General features: G+C 37.4%; 1 protein-coding gene across 1 annotated transcript in view; it reads right to left on the minus strand.

The window, feature by feature from the left end:
• Positions 1-2,995: 2,995 nt before the first annotated feature.
• The window catches only part of mon2 (Mon2 homolog, regulator of endosome-to-Golgi trafficking), a 45,494-nt gene continuing 23,750 nt past the window's right edge, over positions 2,996-24,739 (minus strand). The window contains exons 17-38 of the mRNA XM_090115883.1: positions 23,554-23,687; positions 23,005-23,116; positions 21,100-21,227; positions 20,817-20,918; positions 20,434-20,544; positions 19,763-19,938; positions 15,287-15,449; positions 14,720-14,858; positions 13,742-13,884; positions 13,103-13,210; positions 12,415-12,549; positions 11,756-11,936; positions 11,164-11,266; positions 10,361-10,505; positions 9,874-10,044; positions 9,441-9,551; positions 9,112-9,215; positions 8,667-8,821; positions 7,161-7,268; positions 6,805-6,904; positions 6,332-6,444; positions 2,996-5,430 (exon numbers count right to left, since the gene is read on the minus strand). Of these exons, the coding sequence (XP_089972009.1) occupies positions 5,279-5,430; positions 6,332-6,444; positions 6,805-6,904; positions 7,161-7,268; positions 8,667-8,821; positions 9,112-9,215; positions 9,441-9,551; positions 9,874-10,044; positions 10,361-10,505; positions 11,164-11,266; positions 11,756-11,936; positions 12,415-12,549; positions 13,103-13,210; positions 13,742-13,884; positions 14,720-14,858; positions 15,287-15,449; positions 19,763-19,938; positions 20,434-20,544; positions 20,817-20,918; positions 21,100-21,227; positions 23,005-23,116; positions 23,554-23,687 (2,894 nt within the window). The 3' untranslated portion in view covers positions 2,996-5,278. The remainder of the gene's footprint in view (positions 5,431-6,331; positions 6,445-6,804; positions 6,905-7,160; positions 7,269-8,666; positions 8,822-9,111; positions 9,216-9,440; positions 9,552-9,873; positions 10,045-10,360; positions 10,506-11,163; positions 11,267-11,755; positions 11,937-12,414; positions 12,550-13,102; positions 13,211-13,741; positions 13,885-14,719; positions 14,859-15,286; positions 15,450-19,762; positions 19,939-20,433; positions 20,545-20,816; positions 20,919-21,099; positions 21,228-23,004; positions 23,117-23,553; positions 23,688-24,739) is intronic.

Raw genomic sequence — 24,739 nt, forward strand, 5'->3', positions numbered from 1 at the left:
TGGGGAGTGTGGAAATTAAATATTTTTCACATATAAAAATACTGGGCCTTACAATTGACAGCGGCCTTACTTTCAACGCCCACGTCGGGACGGTATGCCAAAAGGCAATCGCCCGGTATAAACTCTTGGCTAGGGCAGCCAGAGTTGGTTGGGGACTTAGCCCAGATATTATTAGAACTATTTATGTAGCTGTTATCGAACCGACTATTATGTATGCATCGGCAGCGTGGGCACCCACCGTGGAAAAGATGGGGGTCCAAAAAAGGCTGAACACCGTACAACGGGGCTTCGCCCAAAAGATCTGCCGAGCATATCGGACCGTCTCCCTGAACTCAGCTATGCTGTTGGCTGGGATACTCCCCCTTGACCTCAGAATTCTCGAAGTCTCGAGACTATATGGGATCAAGAAGGGGGTGTCGCACCCAGCGTTGGGAGACAGGGAGGTGGAAAGAATGGCTCCGGCGATTGAGGACCCACATCCGGCAGAGCAGGAAGGGCTGGGGTTCGGGCTGGTGGACGAGGACTCGTACTCCGACGTGGCTAATAGCCACGTACATAGGATCTACACGGACGGCAGCAAGATTGAGGGTCGAGTCGGAGCCGCCCTTTCCGTATGGGAGGGGGAGGCCGAGACGAAGGCCGTCAAGCTTGCTTTGCCGCCGTATTGCACCGTCTACCAGGCCGAACTCCTAGCGCTCCAAAGAGCAGTAATTAGAGCCTGCAAGAGTGGAGTGTCGAAGGTCGGCATCTTCAGCGACTCCAGATCGGCCCTCCAGGCAGTCACACTCGGTTCCCCCCACCCCCTTGCTGTGCAAACAAGGGCGGCCCTCCGAAAAGCTGCTTCGCAGAGGCGGGAGGTCGCTCTGTTTTGGATCAAGGCGCACGCAGGGCTAAGGGGGAACGAAAGAGTGGACCAGTTAGCCAAGGAGGCCGCTCTGGGGTCGAAGAAGAAACCCGACTACGATCTGTGTCCTGTTTCATTCGTCAAGCGTATCCTGAGACAGGATACGATCGGGGAATGGGACAGGAGATATGATGTGGGGGAGACGGCTGGAGGCACGAAGCTCTTTTTCCCAAGCGCTGCTGCTGCATACAAAATAGTTCGGAAAATAGACATCACACACCACACCACACAAGTACTGACTGGACACGGTGGATTCGCCTTCTACTTGAACAGATTCAAGCTGAAGGAGAATCCATCGTGCCTGTGTCAGCCCGGAGTCGACGAGACGGTTTCTCACCTGTTGCTCGAGTGTCCGATTTTTGCAAGAGATAGATATGTTATTGAGCAAAAATTGGGCATCGCGATGACGGGTGAGAATCTGCCCGCGGCCCTGGGGGACAAAATGAGGAATGAATTTCTGGAGTATTGTAAGTACATTGTTGGGGTGGTAAACAAAAGAAACTGTGATAAGCTGTGATGTTAGGGTTAAGTTTAGGATAGTTGTGCCGTGATAATTTGTATATTTATTTGTATTGGTTTTATTTTTATTGTAATCTTTGAATTGTAAATTTTAATGTGATCTTTAATTATTGTATTTTATTATTATTTTGAAAATTCTATTGTATATTGTAAATTCGTATTTTAAAATTTGATTGTATTTTAATATTATGTGCCCATATTGTAAATAAAGAAAATTGTGTTTATTATTTGATTAAAGAAAAGAAATGTCTCTAGACTATACTCTAGAGAAAAAGCAGACAACACCCTGCGATGGCGGGTGCTTTTAAAAAAAAAAAAAAAAAAAAAAAAAAAAACCTAACCTAACCTAACCTAACCTAACCTAACCTAACCTAACCTAACCTAACCTAACCTAACCTAACCTAACCTAACCTAACCTAACCTAACCTAACCTAACCTAACCTAACCTAACCTAACCTAACCTAACCTAACCTAACCTAACCTAACCTAACCTAACCTAACCTAACCTAACCTAACCTAACCTAACCTAACCTAACCTAACCTAACCTAACCTAACCTAACCTAACCTAACCTAACCTAACCTAACCTAACCTAACCTAACCTAACCTAACCTAACCTAACCTAACCTAACCTAACCTAACCTAACCTAACTAGGTTAATGTCAAAGTTAGGTTAGGTTTCTGGCCTGGGTAGGTTTCTCTATAACAACTTAAAAAAAAAAAACAGTAACTTAAAACACCCATGACGAAAAGATGTACAATTTTCGTCGGCGCCATCTTGGATTTCAGTTTTGACCTCATATTCGTTAAAAGCTACCCCAAAAACTATGAAAATGATACCTATCACGAAAAAAAGTCAAATTTTTGTCGACGCCATCTTGAATTGTTTTACCCCACCAATCTATTCAACAACCCATAAAAAAGAGCATCTCAGGCAAGGTAATTTTTAAAACATAATTTTAAATTACTAATAATTGGAATATGAAACTTATACAGTTTACTCATAAAAAGTATCAAATATTTCAAATCACGAAAACGACAGTGCACGTACATTAATATTTTTCTAATTCGTTTTATTTTTGGGACGATGAGCGATACACCCGTCCTTCCAAGAGCGCTTCTGAGCGCGGTCTGACTGTGGCGGTCTGACGACCCGCGAGAGCAAAATGTATGAAGAAATCGACAAGTATTTTTAATTAATTTGCTAATAATTGAAATAAAATTTTGATTTAGATACAAAAAAATTATCAGAATCTATAAAGGACTATATATCCCTCAATCATTTATAGGTAAGAAGATAGATTAGGCTTTTAATTTTCTTAAAATTGTACCGTTTTAGACCCCATTTTTTTGCATTTTATGCGATCATTGTGCTGGGAAAATCGTATTTCAGCGACAATTTTGTATGACGTCGTACAATTTTTATAAGATGATTGTAGAACTGAATATATGTATGTCTGTGAATTGTGATATTATCTTTAAATTAATTATCACGCTTTGAGTTAAAATGGTACCGAAAAATAGCGTTTTTTGTTAAAAATCGTAATAGCGCCCTTAAATAAAACGAAATGTGTATTCATTTAAACAGTTTATTTCAGTCACAATAAACAAATATTAACTTAAATAGAATATTTAAAAATTAACATCAATATTTCATTGTCACTTAAACCATATTACTTAAGAGTATTCATTATTGCAATAATACAAAAGTTTTGGTAACTTAAAAATATTTGACAACACAATTCTTGTGAACCTTGTGAACCGAACGTAACGTTTCAATTTCTATAATAATGGAATTTCCCATAGGCCTAAGGTGAATTTAGATTTTTGTAGGTATTATAAAACTAACTAATCGCGCATTTTTATAATAATCAATCTTTAACAATTTCTCACTATTACCTAATCAACGATACAAATATCCTTAAAGAAGGAGAGTTTGAGTGAGTTACCAATTATAGCATAATTTCATACTTTACAATTACAATTTAGTTAAGACAAAATTGGCAGAAATCGCAACCTGTGTTGCCAACAACCTTATCATTACCACTCTGGATTCTAAATTGGATATATAACTAACTACTAATAATATTATTGGAAGTCTACATTCTACACACTATGGGATGCTAGTAACTAGCTCGACTAAACCTTAGCTGGTAAAAAAGTAGACATCTTGATCATTAATTATTGAAGAAAAACTATATCAAGGGTTGAAAAATTATTTATACTGTTAAGATAACACGAAAATGATTAAATAGATAGTACAAAATCAATAAGATTGTATTCTGTTACTATCTAGGTGGTAAAATTTTATTTTTAATACCAGTATGTTATGATATTTTTATGATTTAGGTATTTAATTAAGATATCAATACACTCAGTGAATCTATAGACGCTTAAATAGCTCTAAATATAAAGATTAATGTGTTCATCTACAAATTACATATTTATTGAAAATATTTTCGTACAATAGATTAAAAATCAAGTTGACTTGGTAGTCGGTACAATGCAATACTATGGATCCTTTATTAACTGTATAGCATGACTTACATAAAACGCGTATATAGTTTAGCATATGTTATGTATTCTACCTTATACATAACAGCAAATATTACATTTTCGAAGTACTTAGCTACATACGGATAAATTTACATTAATTTGATTTACCCGTACGTTCTTTAAAAGCCAAAAGCTCAGCATAAGATGTCATAGCCAAGGCCAAAGTATAAATTGTACAAATGTGATGTTTCTTTGGAATATACAATAAATTAGAAATCATCGAGATTCCAGCTCGATTTTTCTTACAATTCAATAAATATAATTTATATACAAACATAAATATTGAACGTTCTTATTTATATAATGACTTATAACTAAGTATGGCTATACATATTATATGTTTAATTAAATTATATTATTATAGGCTTGAAAATCGAAATAACGAATTAGCGACCTTTACTTTGGAGAAATCATTGAGAAAATATACCCTTAACATAATAGACATAATAGCTGTTTTGCCAAACATAGTTTGTATAAATTAAATACAAGTCTTCGTTATCCTTGTGACAGGGATATCTTTAATCTTAGCTCACACTGTTTCTTGATACTGACTGTTAAAGAATATTCCATGCAATTATGTATCTTATCTATCTTTACACAAATGAGGTAATTACACTGCAATTATTTAGATTTTCATGCCAATCACTATCTTACTATATCTACTTTCTTAGTATATACCTAACTAAAGGTTCTCAAAGCACTGAGCCGAGGTCCCAAGCGCGCACTCAACGTCCCCACTCGTTACTAAGGTTCTATCGCACTATGCTATAAGCTTGTTCATCGCCAGCCACAGTTTAAATGCACTAGGAACACTAAAGACACTGAAAAGCACTAAGATCATTTGTTCTAGTTTGTTCTATTTTTGGGGACTAGCACTATACGATAAAAAGGGATAATTAGTGTAAGTGTTGTGTAATGATAGTGTAAATAAAGTATTTATTTAATTAAATTGTACTCCTATTTTACAAAATATAGGATGGGAGTAGTGGAATGTTGTTGAATGAGAAAAAATTTAAACAAAACTAAACTGTAACTAAATATTACGTGTATGGAATGATCACTTTGATTAGTTCTAACTAACTTCATAGTATGTTCGTAAGTATGTGAGCAAGTTCACTAGTCACTCACCCATCTGCACTGTACTATATTAGTGCGCAAGTGCGCTATGTGTGTGTGTGTGTGTGTTTGTATGACTATGAATGTGGGGAGGGGGAGGGGGGAGGGGGGAGGGCTGACGACGGGCTGCAGCTAGCGTGGCTCACAGGCGCGTGCTCTAGATGTGTATGGTGTAGAGCCGGCGCTAGGGCGCGGGCGCGGGCGGGGGCGCCAGCAGGGCGCCGAACTGCAGCAGCGCCTCGCGCAGCGCCGCGCCGGCGCCCCCCGCGCCCCCGGCGCCCCCCGCGCCCGCCGCACACCCGCCCGCCGCCAGCGACACCACCCACGGGTACAGACCTGCACGACACAAAAGTCAAACTATACTTTAGACAAGCATTTATGTATTTATCATGGAAAATAAACTCATGTATTTAACATGTAAATTTATCAAAAATCATAAAGATCGATGTAATATTATAATTTATAAATATAAAATACCATTAAAAAGCTACTAAATACGAGCATATTTAACAAAATTAAAAGATCCCTCGATACCTGAAACAGCATAAACCATAAACATAGACTGTAAGTAGACCGATAGAGTAAAAAATAGTTTCGATCAAACAAAACTATCGAAGCAGACATTAATACAATAATTTAAAATGGTGTCTCAAAAACTTTAAAATTATTATATTTCCTATGTACGGTTGTAGGGATGCTGCTGCTAATAAAACTAAGTTGTTCGAGAAGCGAATAAATATTTTATTTTAAATTACTTATTATTCATAGTTACATTACCTATTACAATAATTGAGCAATAACCTAAATGAGTTCAAGCTGCCTCAGCAGTATTATCGTGCGACGGCCGAGCCGGCCGGAAAGCGCAGTTCTTCCATAGCAGCGCCCGAGTGCTAATCTATCCGCTCGAATCCGCGTAAATTATATATAATTAATAGCAGTATTTAAAGTGTTCCCAGTTGTCCCATAATATCATAGCATTATTAGCAGCATTTAGCGCGACCTACATACAGTCCACATTCGATGTAATATATATAATTAGCTATTATACATAAGTAGCTAAGGTAATATGCTTTAATATTGCTATAATGCTAAGAACACGTACGCTGCAGGCGACATTTTTACGTGAACTAATGCTATATGAAAATTAAATGAAATATTATGATGTTGCGCTGTGTACGGTTGTACCGTACATCCCATATTTAGTACACTAAAATAAAATATAAAGAAAAGTACAAACCAATCAACTTATGCCACGCTGCAGTGTCCACTTTACCGGGCGGCGCTCGTTTCATAGCTTCTGTTAGTGTTGCCACTGCTTTTAGCACGAACGAGATCTCTGACACTTGTTGCCTGTAAATCACATCGTGTTTATAACCCATAGCCAAATGAAAAAGTTAAAAACATATTTTTCATTTACAAACATAAGCAATAGTAAGTGACCAAGATATGAACCTTGGAGAACACCAATCGGAGAAAACATATTATTATTTAAGACTAGCGGTCCGCCCCGGCTTCGCCCGTGGTACGTATTTACGTTTTCTCTACATAAGAACCATCCTCGTACTTCAAGGAATATAATAAAAAAATAATTATCGAAATCGGTTCAGCCGTTCTCAAGTTATGCGCTTACCAACACATTTTGGGATTCATTTTTATATTATAGATTATATTACTTTCATATCTGATATTATATTTTTAAATATAACTTACCTAGTTAGTGACTCGGCATTTTCATCGTCTGAACTATATTTCGATATGACCTCTTGAAACCGGTCCAACAACGGCATTATAGCGAGTGGGTCGGCATCTTCTATTTCATGGATAATAAATACGCTTTAATGGTTAGACTCAAAACAAGAAATATAGTATTACCTTCTTTTTAATTCGTGCTTTGAAGAAAAAGAAAATATAGTAACTAATATAGTATAACACAATCCTTTACACACAATAATCAAGACGATTTAAGTGATAATATTATGGAGTCGAATTGAAGTGCTTTGTCACAAAAATAATAATGAAAAAAACTGTACATATGAATATTATCAATGTAGCACAATAAGTGATACCTTCGTCGCCGGTGATGGAGCCCGCGTCCTGGAGCATAGAGAACTGCAGCAGCGTCTCGAAGCACGCGCGCGCGAACTCTTCGCGCTCGCGGAGCTCTTGTTCGTTTTCTATACGCATTTATATCATTTACTCATTTACAATGTTATGGAGATTATATTGTTATGTATAGTAGAGCCATTTTAATAGGCAACATTTGACAGTTCAACAAAATTCAACAACGTAACCTAGTAACGACGGCATAGAAAAATGTCATTATTTATTTATTTATTTTTTTTGTTAGAACTTTTGTTTAACTTTTTTTAATTACAATTACATATTTATAATAATAATGACCGAAACAAGTTATTTTAAGATTTGATTTTACTGATAAACTATTCTAAACATAATAAACAATTTCGTCGCTACAATATTGTGTCAATTAAATACCAGAGACGTTACTCTAAAAATCGAAATCTGACATCTAGAATCGAATGCATTGATTACTTGTGTTTAAAAATCACCATTAATTAATAAATGCGTTGTATTTTTTTAATTGTCTTATTTTGCTCCTTAAATTTACGAAACTGGGACTGGGATTTGCCTGATGAATTTTAAAATTAACATAATTATTATCGTGTTTAAAGTCTGTATCGTTTAAATCACATTAATCGATGTTTTTCTGCAGGTTACCTCTCTACGAAGATAAAATTGATAGACGTCAAATGTCGCCTACTAAATTGGCTCGACTATAGCGTGAGATATATTTTTATAAGTGTTCGTACATCATATTTATAAATAGTTTGGAAAATCCAAAAGTGCACGCCTCATATTTTTTTTAAATAATTATTTATTAATTATGATTTTTGTTTATTTAATAACAATTAAACCACATCGAATCAGACCCTGAAAAATGAAAGGGTTCTATTCCTGAGCATACTCAAGCGTAAGAGAAAAAAAAGACTCGATTAGTAAAGTATTTCGGTCGCTATCGTGTTAACAAGAAAATCCTCCGCACATACAGACACACGGACGTCCAAGACAGAACTTTTTTAAACTGTTTTTTAACTAGTTTAAATAACAAAAATGACATCAAAAATATCATGAATGTTAAAAATAGTGTTTTTTCTTAATATGTGTGTGTATGTATTATCTTACAAGTGCAATGTATGATACATAAAGACATTTTAAGTTTGAAAAATCAGATGTTTTCCGCGAAGTGACAGTAGTACCCACCTCAACGCTTCGCTTATGAGGCGTGCAATATGGTGTGCGTTATCACGTTAATTATATTATTAAACCCATCGTTTATAATATCGTTGCATTTCTTTAATGTAGGTAATAAGAATCGGGAATCTGGAAATATTTTATCTATATCATATCGTCGTGAGGCAAGCGTGAGATATATAATCGGTGGGTCGTCTTCCCTGTGAAAACACACTAAGCGTAACGCACGCCACAGCGAGTAGACGTGTCGTGTGAGGTGTATCGCGTGTATGTTTGGCGGCGCGCGTTGGTCGTGCACTCACTGGGGCGGGCCGGCGCGTCGTGCAGCGAAGCAGCGCCGCGCCGCACGAGCAGCAGCGCGCGAGCAGCGGCGCGGCGCGGCGCGCGGGGCGCTGCTCCGAGCAGCTGGGCCCGCACCACGCCCACCACTTCGCGGGCACTGCGCCCGCCGCCCACCCTGGACATGAACGTTAAATATGAGTAAAAAGGCGTACCCCAGCCGGCGTGCATGCATATATTGATATTATCGATTATATTATACTAACTTGCCATCCACGGCTTCGCCCGCTTTGTGAAACCTACCTCTTGATCGCTCCGTCTATTAATGAAAACAGACACAGAGAGAGCGACTTTCCTACTTTGTTGCCAACACATCATTCGAGCTTCAAAAACGACACACTGACCCACACGCGATTAAAACGACGTGGCACGATTCAAGTATGTGTGTATATAAATAACACCACTCACGAAGGTTCAAACATAAAAGTCTCGAGCACATCAGGCAGGATGTCCCAAAACTCTATGTATTCATCCGGATTCTCTCTGGCCAATGGCAATCCTGTCGCCAATACCTACAGACAAATACGTATAAAATTAAATTAGACAATAAAAATAAAGTCTCTGGCACATGTTAGACATAGACGTTTAAATATATTTGGACTACTTAAAAAATTACAAAATTGTAGAACAAAATTTCCAGAATCATCATAACAAATTACATAATAACTTTATACATAATTTTTAAAAATACTTGAAAAATACAAATTATTATAATATACAAAGAAATAAGTATATACCTGCAGTAATAAAGTAGAGATCTGTGTATTTTCATCCGGTTTCTCTCTCTCGCGCTCGTCGCTTCGTCTGCGCTTTTCTGGACCGCTTTTCTTCACCGCTGAATGTAAAGACTGGGAAAAAATTTCGGAAATCATTCATTTAATAATCAAACTTCTCTCTGTATTATTTAAACGTTTATTTTCTCGACGCGGCATTTTTAAGAAAAGTCCGGTTTTAAGATATTTAAAAATAGACTCGAAGGACCCAATTTCGTTAATAAAGATTTAAAAAATTACAGGTTCGTCGTAATCTATACGCATTTGAATCACGAATAATATCGTCAACAACGGAAACCGTTTCAGCTTCAAATAAATAATAATAGTAATTAGACTAAATTTTAACTAGCGTCGGGTGAAGTCACTAAGATCGTAACAATAAAAAGTAATGAATTACGTGCAACAAATGCGGCAGTATGTGCGCACTGGGCGCCGGCGCAGCGCGGTACAGCGCCGCGGCCGCCGCGAGACAGCGCGCGCGCGCCGCCGGCTCGGCGCCCGCCGCCGCCGCGAGCGCCGTCAGCGCTGCGAACGTCGCCGGCAGCAGCTCGTGGCGGGCCAGCGCCTCCTGTCATCGACGTTTACATAAAAACAATTAATATGGCAACAAAATAGATTGACGATGCTGTATTTAACACGTTGATAACTAGCTTTTGTTTTTTTTATGAATACACGGTCCCGCTAATTATGGAAATAGAAAGTGAGAGTGAACTCTCTGATTATTAAAAGTTTTTTTAAAATATTAACGAGAAAAAAAGACCGAGCTGAATTGATAATCTTCTGTAATTTTAAGTCGCTTAACAAACGAATGATTTTAACCTGAAAACTAAATGTATGATCAATTTACGGACTGTATACAGTAGTTGCTACAAAAGTACGGTCACCTTATGTACAGTGTCGAGACAGTGCAACGCGTGCAAGCTGGCGGGTGCTCCGCCCCCGAGCCCGTCGAGGGCGGAGGCCGAGGGCTCCACGCTGCACACCTTGCATAGACACTCGCCTAGCGCTTCCACGTCTTTTGGCGTAAATCTGTAAAATATAACTTTATATATTACCAGCTTTCCACCCGCGGCTTCGCCCGCATTTCAAAGATAAAACCCGCATAATTCCCGTTCCCGTATGATTTCCGGGATAAAACCTATCCTATGTGTCAATCCAAGTTACCCTCAATATGTTTGCTTAATTTCATTATAATCAGTTCAGTAGTATTTGCGTGAAAGAGTAACAAACATACACACATACACATACATCCATCATTACAAACTTTCACATTTATGATATAAGTAGGATTAGTAGGACAAATACAGTAAAAAATGGATCGTCTATTCAGTTATTATTATTTAGAAGACTTTTTTATTCGTATCGCTTTAACACATACATCATTGTTACTTTTATATTACACTAGATTTCCGCCCGCAGCTTCGCCCGCGTTTGTAAAACAAAACCCGCATAGTTCCCGTTCCCGTGGGATTTCCGGGATAAAAACTATCCTATGTGTTAATCCAAGTTACCCTCTATATATGTGCTAAATTTCATTGTAATCGGTTCAGTAGTTTCTACGTGAAAGAGTAACAAACATCCATACATCCATACATCCTTACAAACTTTCGCCTTTATAATATATATTAGAATATTAGATTAGATTAAATATAAAATAATCAAATAAAAACATCAATAAATAACTCACGTGGGTCTAATATGTTGGAATATGAGCGGGAATATTTGTACCAATGTTGTTAGGAAGCTTAGTGACGGTGAATACGTTTCCGGAGGTTTGCCGTCTTCAGACACTGAAACGAGTTAGAAAATTTAATAATTTTCTTGCTTAATTTCGCAGACTTCACATATTATTTAGTTTATTGATTTAGTGATCCTTCGAGCCGGATCGTCAACTTAAAAGATAAAAAACAGCTAGTGGAGAAATTAAAATCAACGTGCCCAAGATAACTGGTAGGTCTTTGGTTCGTGAAAATGCAGTTGCAATATTGACAAATGTGGTGTCCACTGAAAATCAGTGGAGAATGTTTCATAAATGTCCTCAGATTATCAAATCACTGAGTGGTTATTATCCATTTCGTACCGTGTAGTTATAAGTTAATTTTAATTTTTTTATGTCATAATAATTAAATATTAAGTGTCAATGTAGACGTCGTGGCCATATCGTAGATTCGCTCATATCATGAGACGATCAATCATTCAGGTCGCATTTCATGATGCGGCCAACCTAATTCGACCAGATCGTTTTACAAATAAATGTATTTTCTCTCTTTCATCTATACCTGGCGCGTGTGTATCGGCGGGCAGGCGCGAGGCGATGCTCCGCCAAGCGGCCCAGGCGGCGGGCCACACACGGGCCCCCGCCCCTACCGCCCCCACCGCACCCCCCGCACACCCCTCGCCCTCCGCCCGCCCCGCTGCGGACACCACCTCTTGGAACGACTTCAACGCCGCTACCGACACCTACAAAAACGTCGCATCGAGTGTGGGGAAACACTGATTGTATAAGAAAAACAGCAAAACGTGGCAATTTAAACAGACGGAAACAAAAAAAATACTCGATTGGGTGTTCGGGCTCCGTACCTTACCACCGTTACCAGACTTAAGCGGGGCCCTATTAGTAAACTTTATTTGCCTATCTTTCTAACCTCTCGTCTTTCATAAACATTTGAAATTTTAGACAATATGTATTTCCGTTACCATTAACAAAAAATACTAAAAAGAAGATAAAATTAAAAAAAAATGTTGCGTGGTTTTATGAAACCACGGTAAAAGTGAAACTGTTCGAACGGTTCCGAACACTGCTTTGTGTAGCGCATGTCGCGAGTCGGTCGGCTGCCGAGTAGGTATACCTACTCGGCAGCCGCGATACACGCGACATGCGCTACACAGACCAAAAAGTTTGAGACGATGTAATAAAAGTTTCACTTTAAAAATATACCTCATGACTCCTCCTAAGTGCAAAGTCAACAATAAAGTCCAATAATGCAGTCCAAGACCGCGGGAAATCCCCCACCGTGGTTAATAACGCGAAACGGGAATGGAACACGCGTGATACACCCGATAGTGTTAGCACCTGAAAATTCAAATTCAAATTATATTTGTTTGCAAGAATGTAGTTACAAATAAAAAGTAAGTAATAATAAACTCAAACTCAAACATTTATTTATTCAATTAAGACTTCTTATAAAAGCACATTTGAATCGTCATAGCACTTTTAACATTTACCACAGATTCGGAAAGCAGTATCTATGGGGAAGAACCGGCAAGAAACTCCATAGTTCTTTTGCATTTTCTATTGTATATTCTATTAATAATAATAAATTCTGATTTTGTGGACCACCATTTTTGTACGGCATCTGTGTCATACTATTTCTATACTGCTTTTAATCCATTATTCCGCAACGACGTATAAAATCATGGAGACAAGGGGAAAAAATCTCTACCTGTACCTTTGAATTCTCATCTGCACTCAGGTGGACAGCTTACAAGTGACGGCATAGTGTTGAATCTTATTATTTTATGCTCTTATATCGTTCTAGATAGGTCACCTGGTAGTTCAAATGACCCATAATTTTTTCAACATGGGCATGTAGTCTATAAGCTTTTAAATACTACATTTGACATACCTGTGTCTCCGCCCATTGCTTTTGCGCCGTGTTTCTAGTGTGGTGTATGAGAATATGCTCCCCGGTGTCCACCTTCTCCGAGCTCGCTATGTTCGATTGTTTTTGAACCTGAAAAAATAAGAATGTTAACTACCGCACACGTGTTTTGTATTCAAGATATACATAGCTTTTAAGTTACATACTTGTTCTATAATAAAAAAATATAAGTTGCATATCGTTGCGGTAACGTCAAAACAAATCTATGCGCTCTTTAAAAAACAATGCCTAATAGACTCGAAAGCAGAGTTTTGTTTCGGACAATTTTTTTGTACGATTTTGTGCCTAGTTGGTTATTTAATGTATCACAACGATTAGACGGTTTGAATGATTTGAATGTTGAGCGAGCAGCGCGTGCACAGGTATGCACGTGTCTCGAACCAGCGTGACCCTCACTAGCGTGACCCGGACTAGCGTGGCACGGACCAGCGTGACCTGGACTAGCGTGACCCGGACTAGCGTGGCCCGGACCAGCGTGACCCGGACTAGCGTGGCCCGGACCAGCGTGACCTGGACTAGCGTGGCCCGGACCAGCGTGACCTGGACTAGCGTGGCCTGGAGCTGCGTGACCCGGACTAGCGTGGGCCGGTGTAGCGTGCACACCTGCTGCAGCATGGGGAACAGCACGTGGAGCAGCGCGCGCCAGGCGGGCCGGCTGAGCAGCGTGCCGTGCGCGCCGATGCAGCTGAACAGCGTCTGGCTCGCCGCTCGACGCACTGGCGCTCGTGGTTCGGTACATAGCTCACCTGGAAGAGAAAACTGTTGTAAAAATTGGTTGTATGTAAAGTCAGTTTACTGACGATAGTTGAACGTGACGACGTCCGATTGTGCTTCTTTGTCGCTCGTTCCGCGCTCTCGCTTGCACTTCAAGCCTTACATGGAACGCCTCAGAGCGAGGTAACGCCGCATGAGTCATGTTTTTTCGTGCGTGCAGCCGGCTCTATCTGCGCCTTGTGGAATGCTATTAGAGAACCAAAACGACCCTTAGACCTAATAAATTATATCCTAAAACCTTCCTGTTGAATCCCTCTATCTATTAAAAAAGAAATGTTGTGTGGTTTTATGAAACCACGGTAAAAGTGAAACTGTTCGAACGGTTCCGAACACTTCTTTGTGTAGCGCATGTCGCGTGTCGGTCGACATGCACTACACAGACCAAAAAGTTTGAGACGATGTAATAAAAGTTTCACTTTAAAAACCGCATCAAAATTCGTTGCGTAGTTCTAAACATTTAAGCATACATAGGGACAGAGAAAGCAACTTTATTTTATACTATGTAGTGATGTTTCGTTCAAGAGATTCTTATTTTATTACCCTTTTTAAAGAACACTTAAAATAACACACGAGACAGACAATAGTAATATGTAACTTGAAAATACTAATATAATAAATAAGTTGTTTAAAAAATTAATTTCGATTGAACATGCTGGTACGTGAACTTTTATACACGATCGTAAGAACGTGAACTTGTATTATTCATATTTATATCTGTATTATGTCATCTGATATTATAAGAATAGATTTTGTGCATTTTTTATTATTAGAAATTAACTTTTAACACTTAATATACTAAGTACTCACTCAACCGCACATACAGACACATCCACAGTCTGTCTAGGGGCGGTAGGTCGGGACTGCTCTCGGGACAAGCGGCCGCTTCGTTAGCGAGCGCCACGGACAGTTTATCCCGATTGTGGTAGAGATAGTCTGATATGTTCCACTGTACGTGAAAATTAAAGTTTTAAATTAGTATTGAGTGTGTGGGTCTATACGTAGTTAGTAAAAAATGGATTTAGATTTAAAATAACAAAACTAAATGATACAATTGATTGTGATATTAAAACTGTGTAGCAGAATGTACTATGTATGTTATAGCGTAACTTCTCTAGTACCTAAATGTCTCGAATCAAATTCAAACGATTTAAGCTTTATTGCCTTCGTATAAGTGTTTATCGAAGCGTAAGTGTAAAGTATTATGTGTCAAGTATAAGCATAGCGTTTCGATCGAAGTGTTAGAGTAAAGCGTAGTGTTACGTGTGATATATAAGTATAGTGTCTTTTCGGCGTTAAGTGTAAGTGACAAGCATCAAGTGTAAGTGTCGAGCATCAAGTGTAACAGTGCAACATCACGCACCGCACAACACTCACCATAAGCCCAACGGCAGTGAGACTAATGTTCAGCTCCTTGGTCTGCCCGGCGAACGCGGCGGCCGCAGCGAGCACGCGGCGCAGGCAGCGCGGGCCGGCGCAGCCCAGCAGGTCGCCCGCCACCAGCTGCGCGCACTGGAACGCGGAGCGGACCAGCTGCTCGCTGGGGGGGATATTTTTATTTTTATTTTTATCGAAATCGGTCCACTCGTTCACGTGTGATGCCGTGACCGAGGAAAACGGGTTTCATTTTTATATATATAGAAATATCATCAAAAAAAAAATGCGGACGTTTTAAGTAAGTTCAAAGTGCTTGGTTAAAATATTATGTATATTGTATATCCCTTTTTTAAATGTCTCTTATAATAATCACAATGAATTCGTTGAATATTTATTACCAGAACTCTAGAAGTATTCGTGGTAAACTGCTCGAGTTAAAACTGTCGAGTTCCGCCTGTACATATGATTTGATAATACTTACGGAAACATGGCTCAACAATAGTGTTTTCGATGCTGAAATTCTTAATGATAGGTACCAAATCTTCAGACGGGACCGATCCACTACTAGTAGTCGCAAAAATGACGGTGGTGGAGTGCTTATTGCTGTTTCTAAACAAATTAAAGCTTCACGCATCTGTTCCTTTGAAAGTGAGAGCGAAGATTTGTGGACAAAGATATCTACTAATCACAATAATTCCAGTAAAACTCTTTTTATATGCGCCGTTTATTTACCACCACCATTGACACTCCCTCAACTGGAATCCGAATTGTTTTCAATGAGTAAAGCTTTCACGAACATAGGGGACAGTAATGTCTTAATCGTCGGTGATTTTAATACGAGTAAACTTCTATGGGAGTCCACCCAACCTGAACGTCACTCAACGACCTCACTTATGGTGGATTCTAATTTGATGTCTAGTTGCTTGAACGATTTTTTGGCATTACATAATTTGCGGCAGTACAATACAGTTTTAAACTCTGATGATAAAATTTTGGATTTAGTCCTCAGTAATATTGATTATGTTAAGACAGAACTAGCTTTATCAGCACTGACTAGGGTCGATTGCTATCATCCGGCTATTAATATTTTAGTAGACTTTCCCGTGCACAAATTTTTAAAAAGGAATAGAGTGGTGAAACTTAATTTCATGAAAGCTGATTATGAAGTTATCAAAAGCAAACTTTATGAAATTGACTGGAATGCGGAATTAGCCACCATAAATGAGGTAGACGATATGGTAGAAAAGTTTTACTCCATTATTAATCATATTATTGAGGACAATGTTCCCAAAAAACATATGCACAAAAATTATTTGTATCCTGTTTGGTATGGTAAAAATTTAATAAAACTTTTAAAAGAAAAAGAAAAAATAAGAAAAAAATTTATGAAATATAAAAATCCTTTAGATAAACTGGAGTTTAACTTAGCGAGAACTCGATGTCATAACGAGATTAAGCTAAGCTACCAAAAATATCTTAAAAACGTCGAAGTTTCTTTAAGTAATAATAATATAAAAGCTTTTTGGTCGTATATTTCCGCCAAAAGAAATTCTAAAGGTATAATACCGGAGGAAATGCTTCTTAATAATGTTGTTTATTCCTCTCCTGCAGATATATGTAGTTCCTTTGTTGAACACTTTTCTTCCGTGTATACCAAAAGTAATTGGATTAATTTAGTACAGCTTATAGATGAAACTTCTCCTCGAAATAATATTTTGGATAGAATTGTATTGGATAACGCCTCAGTGATAAAATCCTTTAGAAAATTGAATATCAATAAGAGCGCTGGACCCGATGGTATCCCTCCTGTTTTCGTTTCTCGTTGTGCTGATTGTCTTTCAGTGCCATTAAACATAATATATAATAAATCTTTAAATAGCGGTTATTTTCCCTCACAGTGGAGGACATCTAATATAGTTCCTATTCCTAAAAGCGGCGAAGCTAGAGATATTCAAAACTACAGACCCATTTCACTGTTATCTGTGTTTGCAAAATGCTTTGAATCGCTGATATACCCATATTTAACATACCACTTAAAGGCCGAATTAATACCTGAACAACATGGTTTTCGTAGTGGGATGTCTACCTTAACTAATCTGGTCACTTACACTGATGATTTGTGTGATGTTATTGATAGAGGTCAAGAAATAGATGCAATATATATGGATTTTAGTAAGGCATTCGATAAGGTGGATCATTCACTGCTGCTTAAAAAGTTGTCAAGGGTTGGTATTCATGGTCTAATGTTAAAGTGGTTTGCAACTTACTTAGGCAATAGAACGTCAAAAGTTACGGTTAATGGTTATGAATCGCAGCCATTTGTAGCTACTTCGGGTGTTCCCCAGGGCTCGCACTTGGGGCCTATTCTGTTTTTAATTTTTATTAATTTGTCCTATGAAATTAATCACTCAAAATTTATACTATTCGCGGATGACCTTAAAATATTCAAAAATATACATAATACAGAGGATGCTAAACTTCTTCAAGACGATCTAAATCGAATCTCAGAATGGACAGTATCTAATAAGCTACCGTTAAATATAAATAAATGCAAATTTATATATAAAATTTTCCAAAAAGTTACGACCTCAACCATCTTCGTATTCCATAAATAATATCATCCTTGAGGAGATAACCCAAGTGCGAGACTTAGGAGTAACATTTGATAAAAAATTAGGTTTTATTCATCATATTAATAATATAGTAACGAAATCTCTAAAACTTCTTGGGTTTGTATGGAGAAATTGCAAAATGTTCAAAAGTGTGCTACCTATAAGAATTGTATATTGTTCATTAGTAAGATCTCTCTTGGAATATTGCTCACCAGTCTGGAATCCATCTTATCGATGTCACATAAAAAGACTTGAGTCTGTACAGAAAAAGTTTCTTTATCTACTTACTTTTCATCAGCAAAAACTTAAATCTTTAAAATCATACGACCTCAGATTAAACTTTTTTAAAATGGAAAGTCTTAGTGCAGGTCCACACTGCGAGCCTAGCGCGGTTGCGACGGCGGGCGCGAAATATCAAACGTATGAAACGCGCCTTTGCGTCCACATTGAAATGACTATGGCGGAAGCCTAGTGCGACGGTAATGAGCGAGCCAGCGCGCGTAGTTTTCAAACTCTCCTATCCGCGCGTTCTGGCCACACTACGGGCCTAGTCAGCAAGCGACCCAATGCGCGGACGGCGGGGGTATCAAACCAGTTCGGTCTTGTCGCTCGACTTCTTATATGTATTATATCCTTTATTGTTTTTCCTAAAATAGCGGTAAATACTTAATTGTTGAAGTGAAACTTCTTTATTTATAAGTGCGATTCAATCTAAAACACTTATTATACACCACAGTAATTTTGTAGGGTATAATCTCAATTCTTCATATAAGATTCACCCGTTATTCCTCTGTTTTATTTATTTCGTGTATAACTTCTATAATGATCTCATCTCAAAATCGGACTGTCCAGTAAAAATAGCAAATCTTCCAAAGTTTGCAACACCCGAAAAACGTCGAACCGCTACTTGAGCTCGCGCGTCGGTGTGGCCACCGCGAGCGCCCGCTCGTCGCGCCCGCCTAGGCGCCGCCACCGCGCTGAATGTGTGGACGCACACTTAAACATCGGAGATGGATGGCAGATCAAATGTTGTTATATAAAATTGTTACAAATTCGTATATTTGTCCTAATCTTCTATCAAAAATTAATATAGCTGTTCCAAGGAGATACTCTAGGAAAACCAATGTATTTTTTGTCAAAAGATATAGAACCAATTTAGGCTTCAACAGCGTCATTGCTAGAGTTTGTCGGGAACATAATAGATTATTTAATAGCACAAAAGTTGACATCAACTTTCTTAGTTTGTTTGCATATAAAAGCGTTTTACATAAAAATTATACTGATGAGAATAATGTTTTCTGATTAGAATTTATACTACGATTAGAAGCTATAATTTGATACAACTCAAAAATGCATGTTGTATTTGCCTGTAATTGGATCTACATCTTGCTATGCATGCTAATTTATGTCACATACTCAAAATATATTATAAATATAAGATGTACATCTGTTGGCAAATCAAATAAATAAATAAATAAATAAATCATGGCGTAGAGGAACTTCGTCAACAAAATCATAATTGTAATAAAACAAATATTATTTATAAGAATTATTAGCTACACCATCGGACGTTTATCGTGTTTTTTCTCCATAAAAACCTTCTTTGTGCCTTAACAAAAACGTTAAAAAACACAGCCAAATCGGTCGAGCCATTCTCGATTTTTACGCTTACAACTCATTAATTAGCGTTTCAATTTTTATCTAGAAGATGGCAAATAACTATAGAACTATGAACAGTTTAACTAAAAATGAATCCGACTTAAGAGTTGAATTTCACCGTCGGTAACGAGACCTTCTCCCAATCATTAACATTATTCATATAGACATCACTTACCAAACGCGCTCACACTCGCAAATGCCATACCTGTGCTGGTCGCAGATAGCGGAGATGATCTCCATCATCAGCGGCCAGGCAGCCCCGAGCTGGTCGCCGCGCGAGTGCAGCAGGCGCGCCGCACACTCCAATTGCCTCGCGCGCACGTCACAGTGCCGCACGCTGCATAACTCTGCTAGTGGCTCTAGGATTAGACGCTCGCGGGCCTGGAGACAGAGAGTGCTAATATCTTATTGAAGCAAAAAAAGACTTATAATCGGGGAAATATCTCTAACAAATTTGATAAATCGAGTGAAAGTAAGAGTAGGTATTATAAGAAGGGGTATAAAGCAAAATTACCAGTCTTCCATTTACTATTGGATGATACGTGTAATATTCGAGACCAAATCTAAAAAATAAAATTGATATCAAACTAGATGATATTTTCGAGGATTCTGTTTGATCAAAAACATAAAATATTAAAATTGACTCGATAAAAAAATCACAAAGTTACCTATAATTTTCACACAATTACGATTTCTACTTGCCATGGTAATACCTATTATGATATTTTTTTTACATATAGGAGTGAAACTAAACTCTTTTTTTCGAATATAAAAATATTTCATATTTATTAGGTCCGATGACATAAGTAGTACACACAGTAAAAATTCATTCATCTCAGGATATAACTATCATCACTTTGAAGACCAATTACCTACCTCAGTAACCAAAGCTGGATTATTGTGGTGATACGTGAAAGCGGCCTGAACTAAATACGTGATGGCTTCCACTCCCCACTCCCTCATACGTATATGCGGGTGTTGACATACCTACAAATTTATTTGACCATATTAAGAAATTATTTCATTCCTCCTTGAATAAGTTATTTAGAAATTTAGGTTATCATTAAAGTAGTTATTAGTCTTGTAGACTAGATTGTAATTTATATAATTTATAGTACTTAGCAACCTTATAAAAAAATGATTTGATTCGAATAATAATATAAAATACTAACTTATTTCTGACTAATAGACCATCAAATGGCACTATAATTTACTAGCAGAAAGAAATTAGTGTATAAATAATGTATAAATTTACTTACTTCAAGAAGATGATTAGTGATGGGCCGCCACATTACTTCGATCCTGTGCATATTGGCTAAGCCAGTTTCTAAAAGCTTCGCAACTGCGAATAGCGACGGTTCCTACAAAAAACTTTGTGATAAAAAAAAAACAATATATTCAATTGATCTTACCTACAACATGAAATAGTTCTGCAAAAATTTCTTGTACAAAGATTTCTTTGGTACTGTGATATTACTTTATAAGAAATTATACATTAGTGTAAATTACTGGTAAGTAACTTTTAAAGTGTTTCTCACTTACTCTGTTAGAATACGCAAGTTCCATAGCCTCGTTGGACAATTTGCACAACGCGTCAATCAAATGATGGAGTGCTACATCATCCAAATTCTTGGAAGCTTCAAACACCCTGGACAGCATCGCTGATAATGCTGCAAATTTGACAATTACAACTCACTTAGATTTAATTTAATTTGCGCCATGCATCAATAGATTTTGCTTGAACATCTAGATACTATCGCATTAGGATAGTTATTAGGAAAGGAACGCCATTCAAGCTGCCTAAAGAACGCTTTTGTGCCAATAAAGGAAACATACTCTTCTTCAAAAAGATTATCTTCTATAATATTAATTCTTCTTTTCTTTATCAACATTCATAGTTACTTCCATAATGATTTTTAAGCAAAATAACTGTTTCTGAACGCAATATTTCACTTTACTCTGAACATTTATAAACACAAATCAATCTAAATCAAATCAGTTATATAAAAAAAAACATTAAGATTGAAATCCATGTCTTCCAGAAACATCCACGCTGCACATTGAGCAATAGCGAGTTCCTGTGTGCGAAGCGTGCGCTAGCTATAGTGGGTGCAAACAAGTAAAAACCAAACAAAACCGCGTGCTAAGGCCAGCAAGCTCCAACCCGGTGCGGACGGACACAAGCGACCCTGTACTGGACACATGCCACGACTACTGTGGCTCTTTCTTATCTGTGGGCCCATTTGGAACAAGCCAATTTAATAACTTCCAACTTTTCCAGGAAGGATTTTTAAAATATTGTAATCACTTCCAAGAATGAAGTGATACGTATCTTTGCTAAGACACAAATTTAATACAGAACTTCAGTCAATAAGTTATTATTCGACCAAGCCAACTAGACGCTCGGGTGGAATGCGGCCTCCCCGCCCGCTTACCGCCTCAGGTACCGCGTTCGCCTTAGTACGGTTCGCAGCATCGACGCATCTACGTTTCGCATCGCTAGTTATTTCTGTTCTTTTTATTGTTAAATCGTTAAATCTTGTTGTTGACTGTTAAGTTTTTTGTTGTTATTTCTTTAAGTTTTTACCCTTTCCTTTCATTCATAGACAGCCCTCGAAATGGGGAAAAATAAGACTATTCATAGCGGAGAGCGAACAGTGATATTATTAATATTTTTATTTTTGCTATCTGTACCCGAGACATGGGCGGGTGACGTCACAGTTGAAAAGGGTCTAGTTGGCTTGGTCACGTAGTACAATAAATTATTCCTGCTAATCAGGACACGGGAGCTTTTTACACGAAAAATTAGGCACCATTCTAAACAAAAGTATAATTTTCCTGCCCTAAGCATGAAATATTCACAAACGATAATTCCAAATAAGCGCACACCAATCAATATATTCGTATTACAGATATCAATACCGCTCATAACTCCAAGGGAATCGGCCACCGGAACTTGCTGACCTGAAACCAGTGTATACTGCAACCAAATATAACGACTGATGCTTGTGACTGATGATGGAGATAGTCGTGGCATTAGTTATTTGGTCGGTTAATATATTTCATTAGTCAGTAAATTTCGGGTTGTTTACATTATTTAATTTATGATGGTTATATTATATATCGTTTATTTCCTAACTGCATCGTTTTAGGACGTTTGAACATACCATTAGAAAATGTTGTTACGAACAAGATGTTATAACAAAAACTAGATAACATTGTTAGCTTATTATTCACAGGCGTAGTCATAATGAACATTTTTATAAAACAATTTATAAATATATGAGGTTTTAATTTACTATCTAGAAACATATAACTATTAGGTTACTTTAACAGTTTAACCCCCATTTCTTGAATTACTATTCCCCTCCATTAATATAGTCAAATTGGGTAATAATAATGGAAACAAATATTAATAAATATTTATTTAATTGTAAATTCTCTTACCGGGTAGATCAGCCATGACCGCAGAGGTGCTCATCACAGCGTTGGCATCCGCACTCGCTCGACTCGCCTTCATGCTGCCGCCTGTAGACGGCTTTAAGCCTAAGATCCAAACCTGTAAAAATAACGAAAAAATAATAAAAACATGGAAGACATGTCAACAATCTGATTACAAGTGCTTTTCTTCTATTTGTTGCATACAAAATAAACATTTCCTTTAATTAAATATTCAATTCGGAATATATTGTTTACTATAGGAACTGATATTATAATAAAACAAAGTTTGGTTGCTTTGGAATCTTACTAGCATTATTTCATAAACACTATAAATTATCAGTCTGTCTTTTTAGTCAGTTATCTGCAATCCTAAAACCATTACTAATCTTCTTATATATTATACGTATAATTATGTCCATAACAAGACATCCTTTGTTCCTTCCTGCAAATTGCTTTTAAATCCACACCAATCACGAAATAGGCAAATTACAACACCCCTAACCACCTTCAACCATTAACCATACAAAACATTCCCCGGGCACCAAACCCACTGACCAAGTGCTGCAGTGTGGTGAGCACGGGCAGCCAGGCCTGCTGCAGCGAGTCGCCGTCACGCCGGGCCGCGGCTAGTAGCGCGCGCATCGCCGTTACGTGACGTGACGTCACCATCACGAATGATTGCTGTTGACCTGGATAAATAAATAAATAATATTGTACACACAGATGAAATTGACAGAAAAACATAAGAGGATATGGTATGAATGAATTAACTGAATGTGGAAATAATAAATACAGTTCATTTTAATTGAAAGGTGTAAAAGGATATTGTACTTGAGTTTGATTTTACGTTAGCATTGACTCTTCATAAACACTTTAGGTGTAAAATGTTTCAAATATTTTCAAGAATCCATGATTCCAGGATCTCATTCAAATGTTTCAATTTTCCTGTAAAGTCCTAAAAATACTTGGTATTTGTTGTATTTATGAGAAACATCTTTAGGCGCATGTAAAACTGATTTCTGGCATATTGTGATGGTATATACTATACAGGGTGTAATCGTTTAGTATGCACAGGCGATTATTCCGTAACTATTACACATAATAAAAACTTTAAACCGATATTTTTATTTATTTATTTCTTTATTTGTATCAGGCAGAATTGCCCATATATTGTTAGTAGTACTTATTCTAGTGTTAGTAAAACTACTTAAACTTATTTTTAGATTTAAGAGTTACAAGCCATTTTTTGTTGATAAAATTATGTACATTATTGAGAACTTTTAAAATACTATTATCATTTTTATTAATTCTATCCCTAATTGAAAAAATTTTTTTCCTTATTATAGCATAAAAATCAAACCGATATTGAAAGTACTTAACCTAATGAGTAAAATGGCCATAACAAATTTTTAAAAATAAAACGAGAAATATCAAAAAAATTAACATGAAACCCTCCCATTTAAAGTTTTTTTATATCTGCAATAGTAATGGAATAATCGCTTGTACACACTTAACGATTACACCCTGTATATACAAAATCTATATGCAGCAGTGTTTTATTTATTGTTTAGCTGTGCTCCGCGGTGTCGCCTGCATTGCTTCGCTCCTGTTGGTCTTAGGGTGACGATATATAGCCTATAGCCTTCCTCAATAAATGGGCTAACACCGAAAGAATTTTTCAAATCGGACCAGTAGTTCCTGAGATTAGCGCGTTCAAATAAACAAACGTCAGCTTTATAAT

The sequence above is a fragment of the Colias eurytheme genome, chromosome 24 (genome assembly GCF_061535395.1).
Source record: "Colias eurytheme isolate Ceu_HAF_F1 chromosome 24, ilColEury1 Martin Lab GWU primary, whole genome shotgun sequence".
NCBI classification, from domain to species: domain Eukaryota; kingdom Metazoa; phylum Arthropoda; class Insecta; order Lepidoptera; family Pieridae; genus Colias; species Colias eurytheme.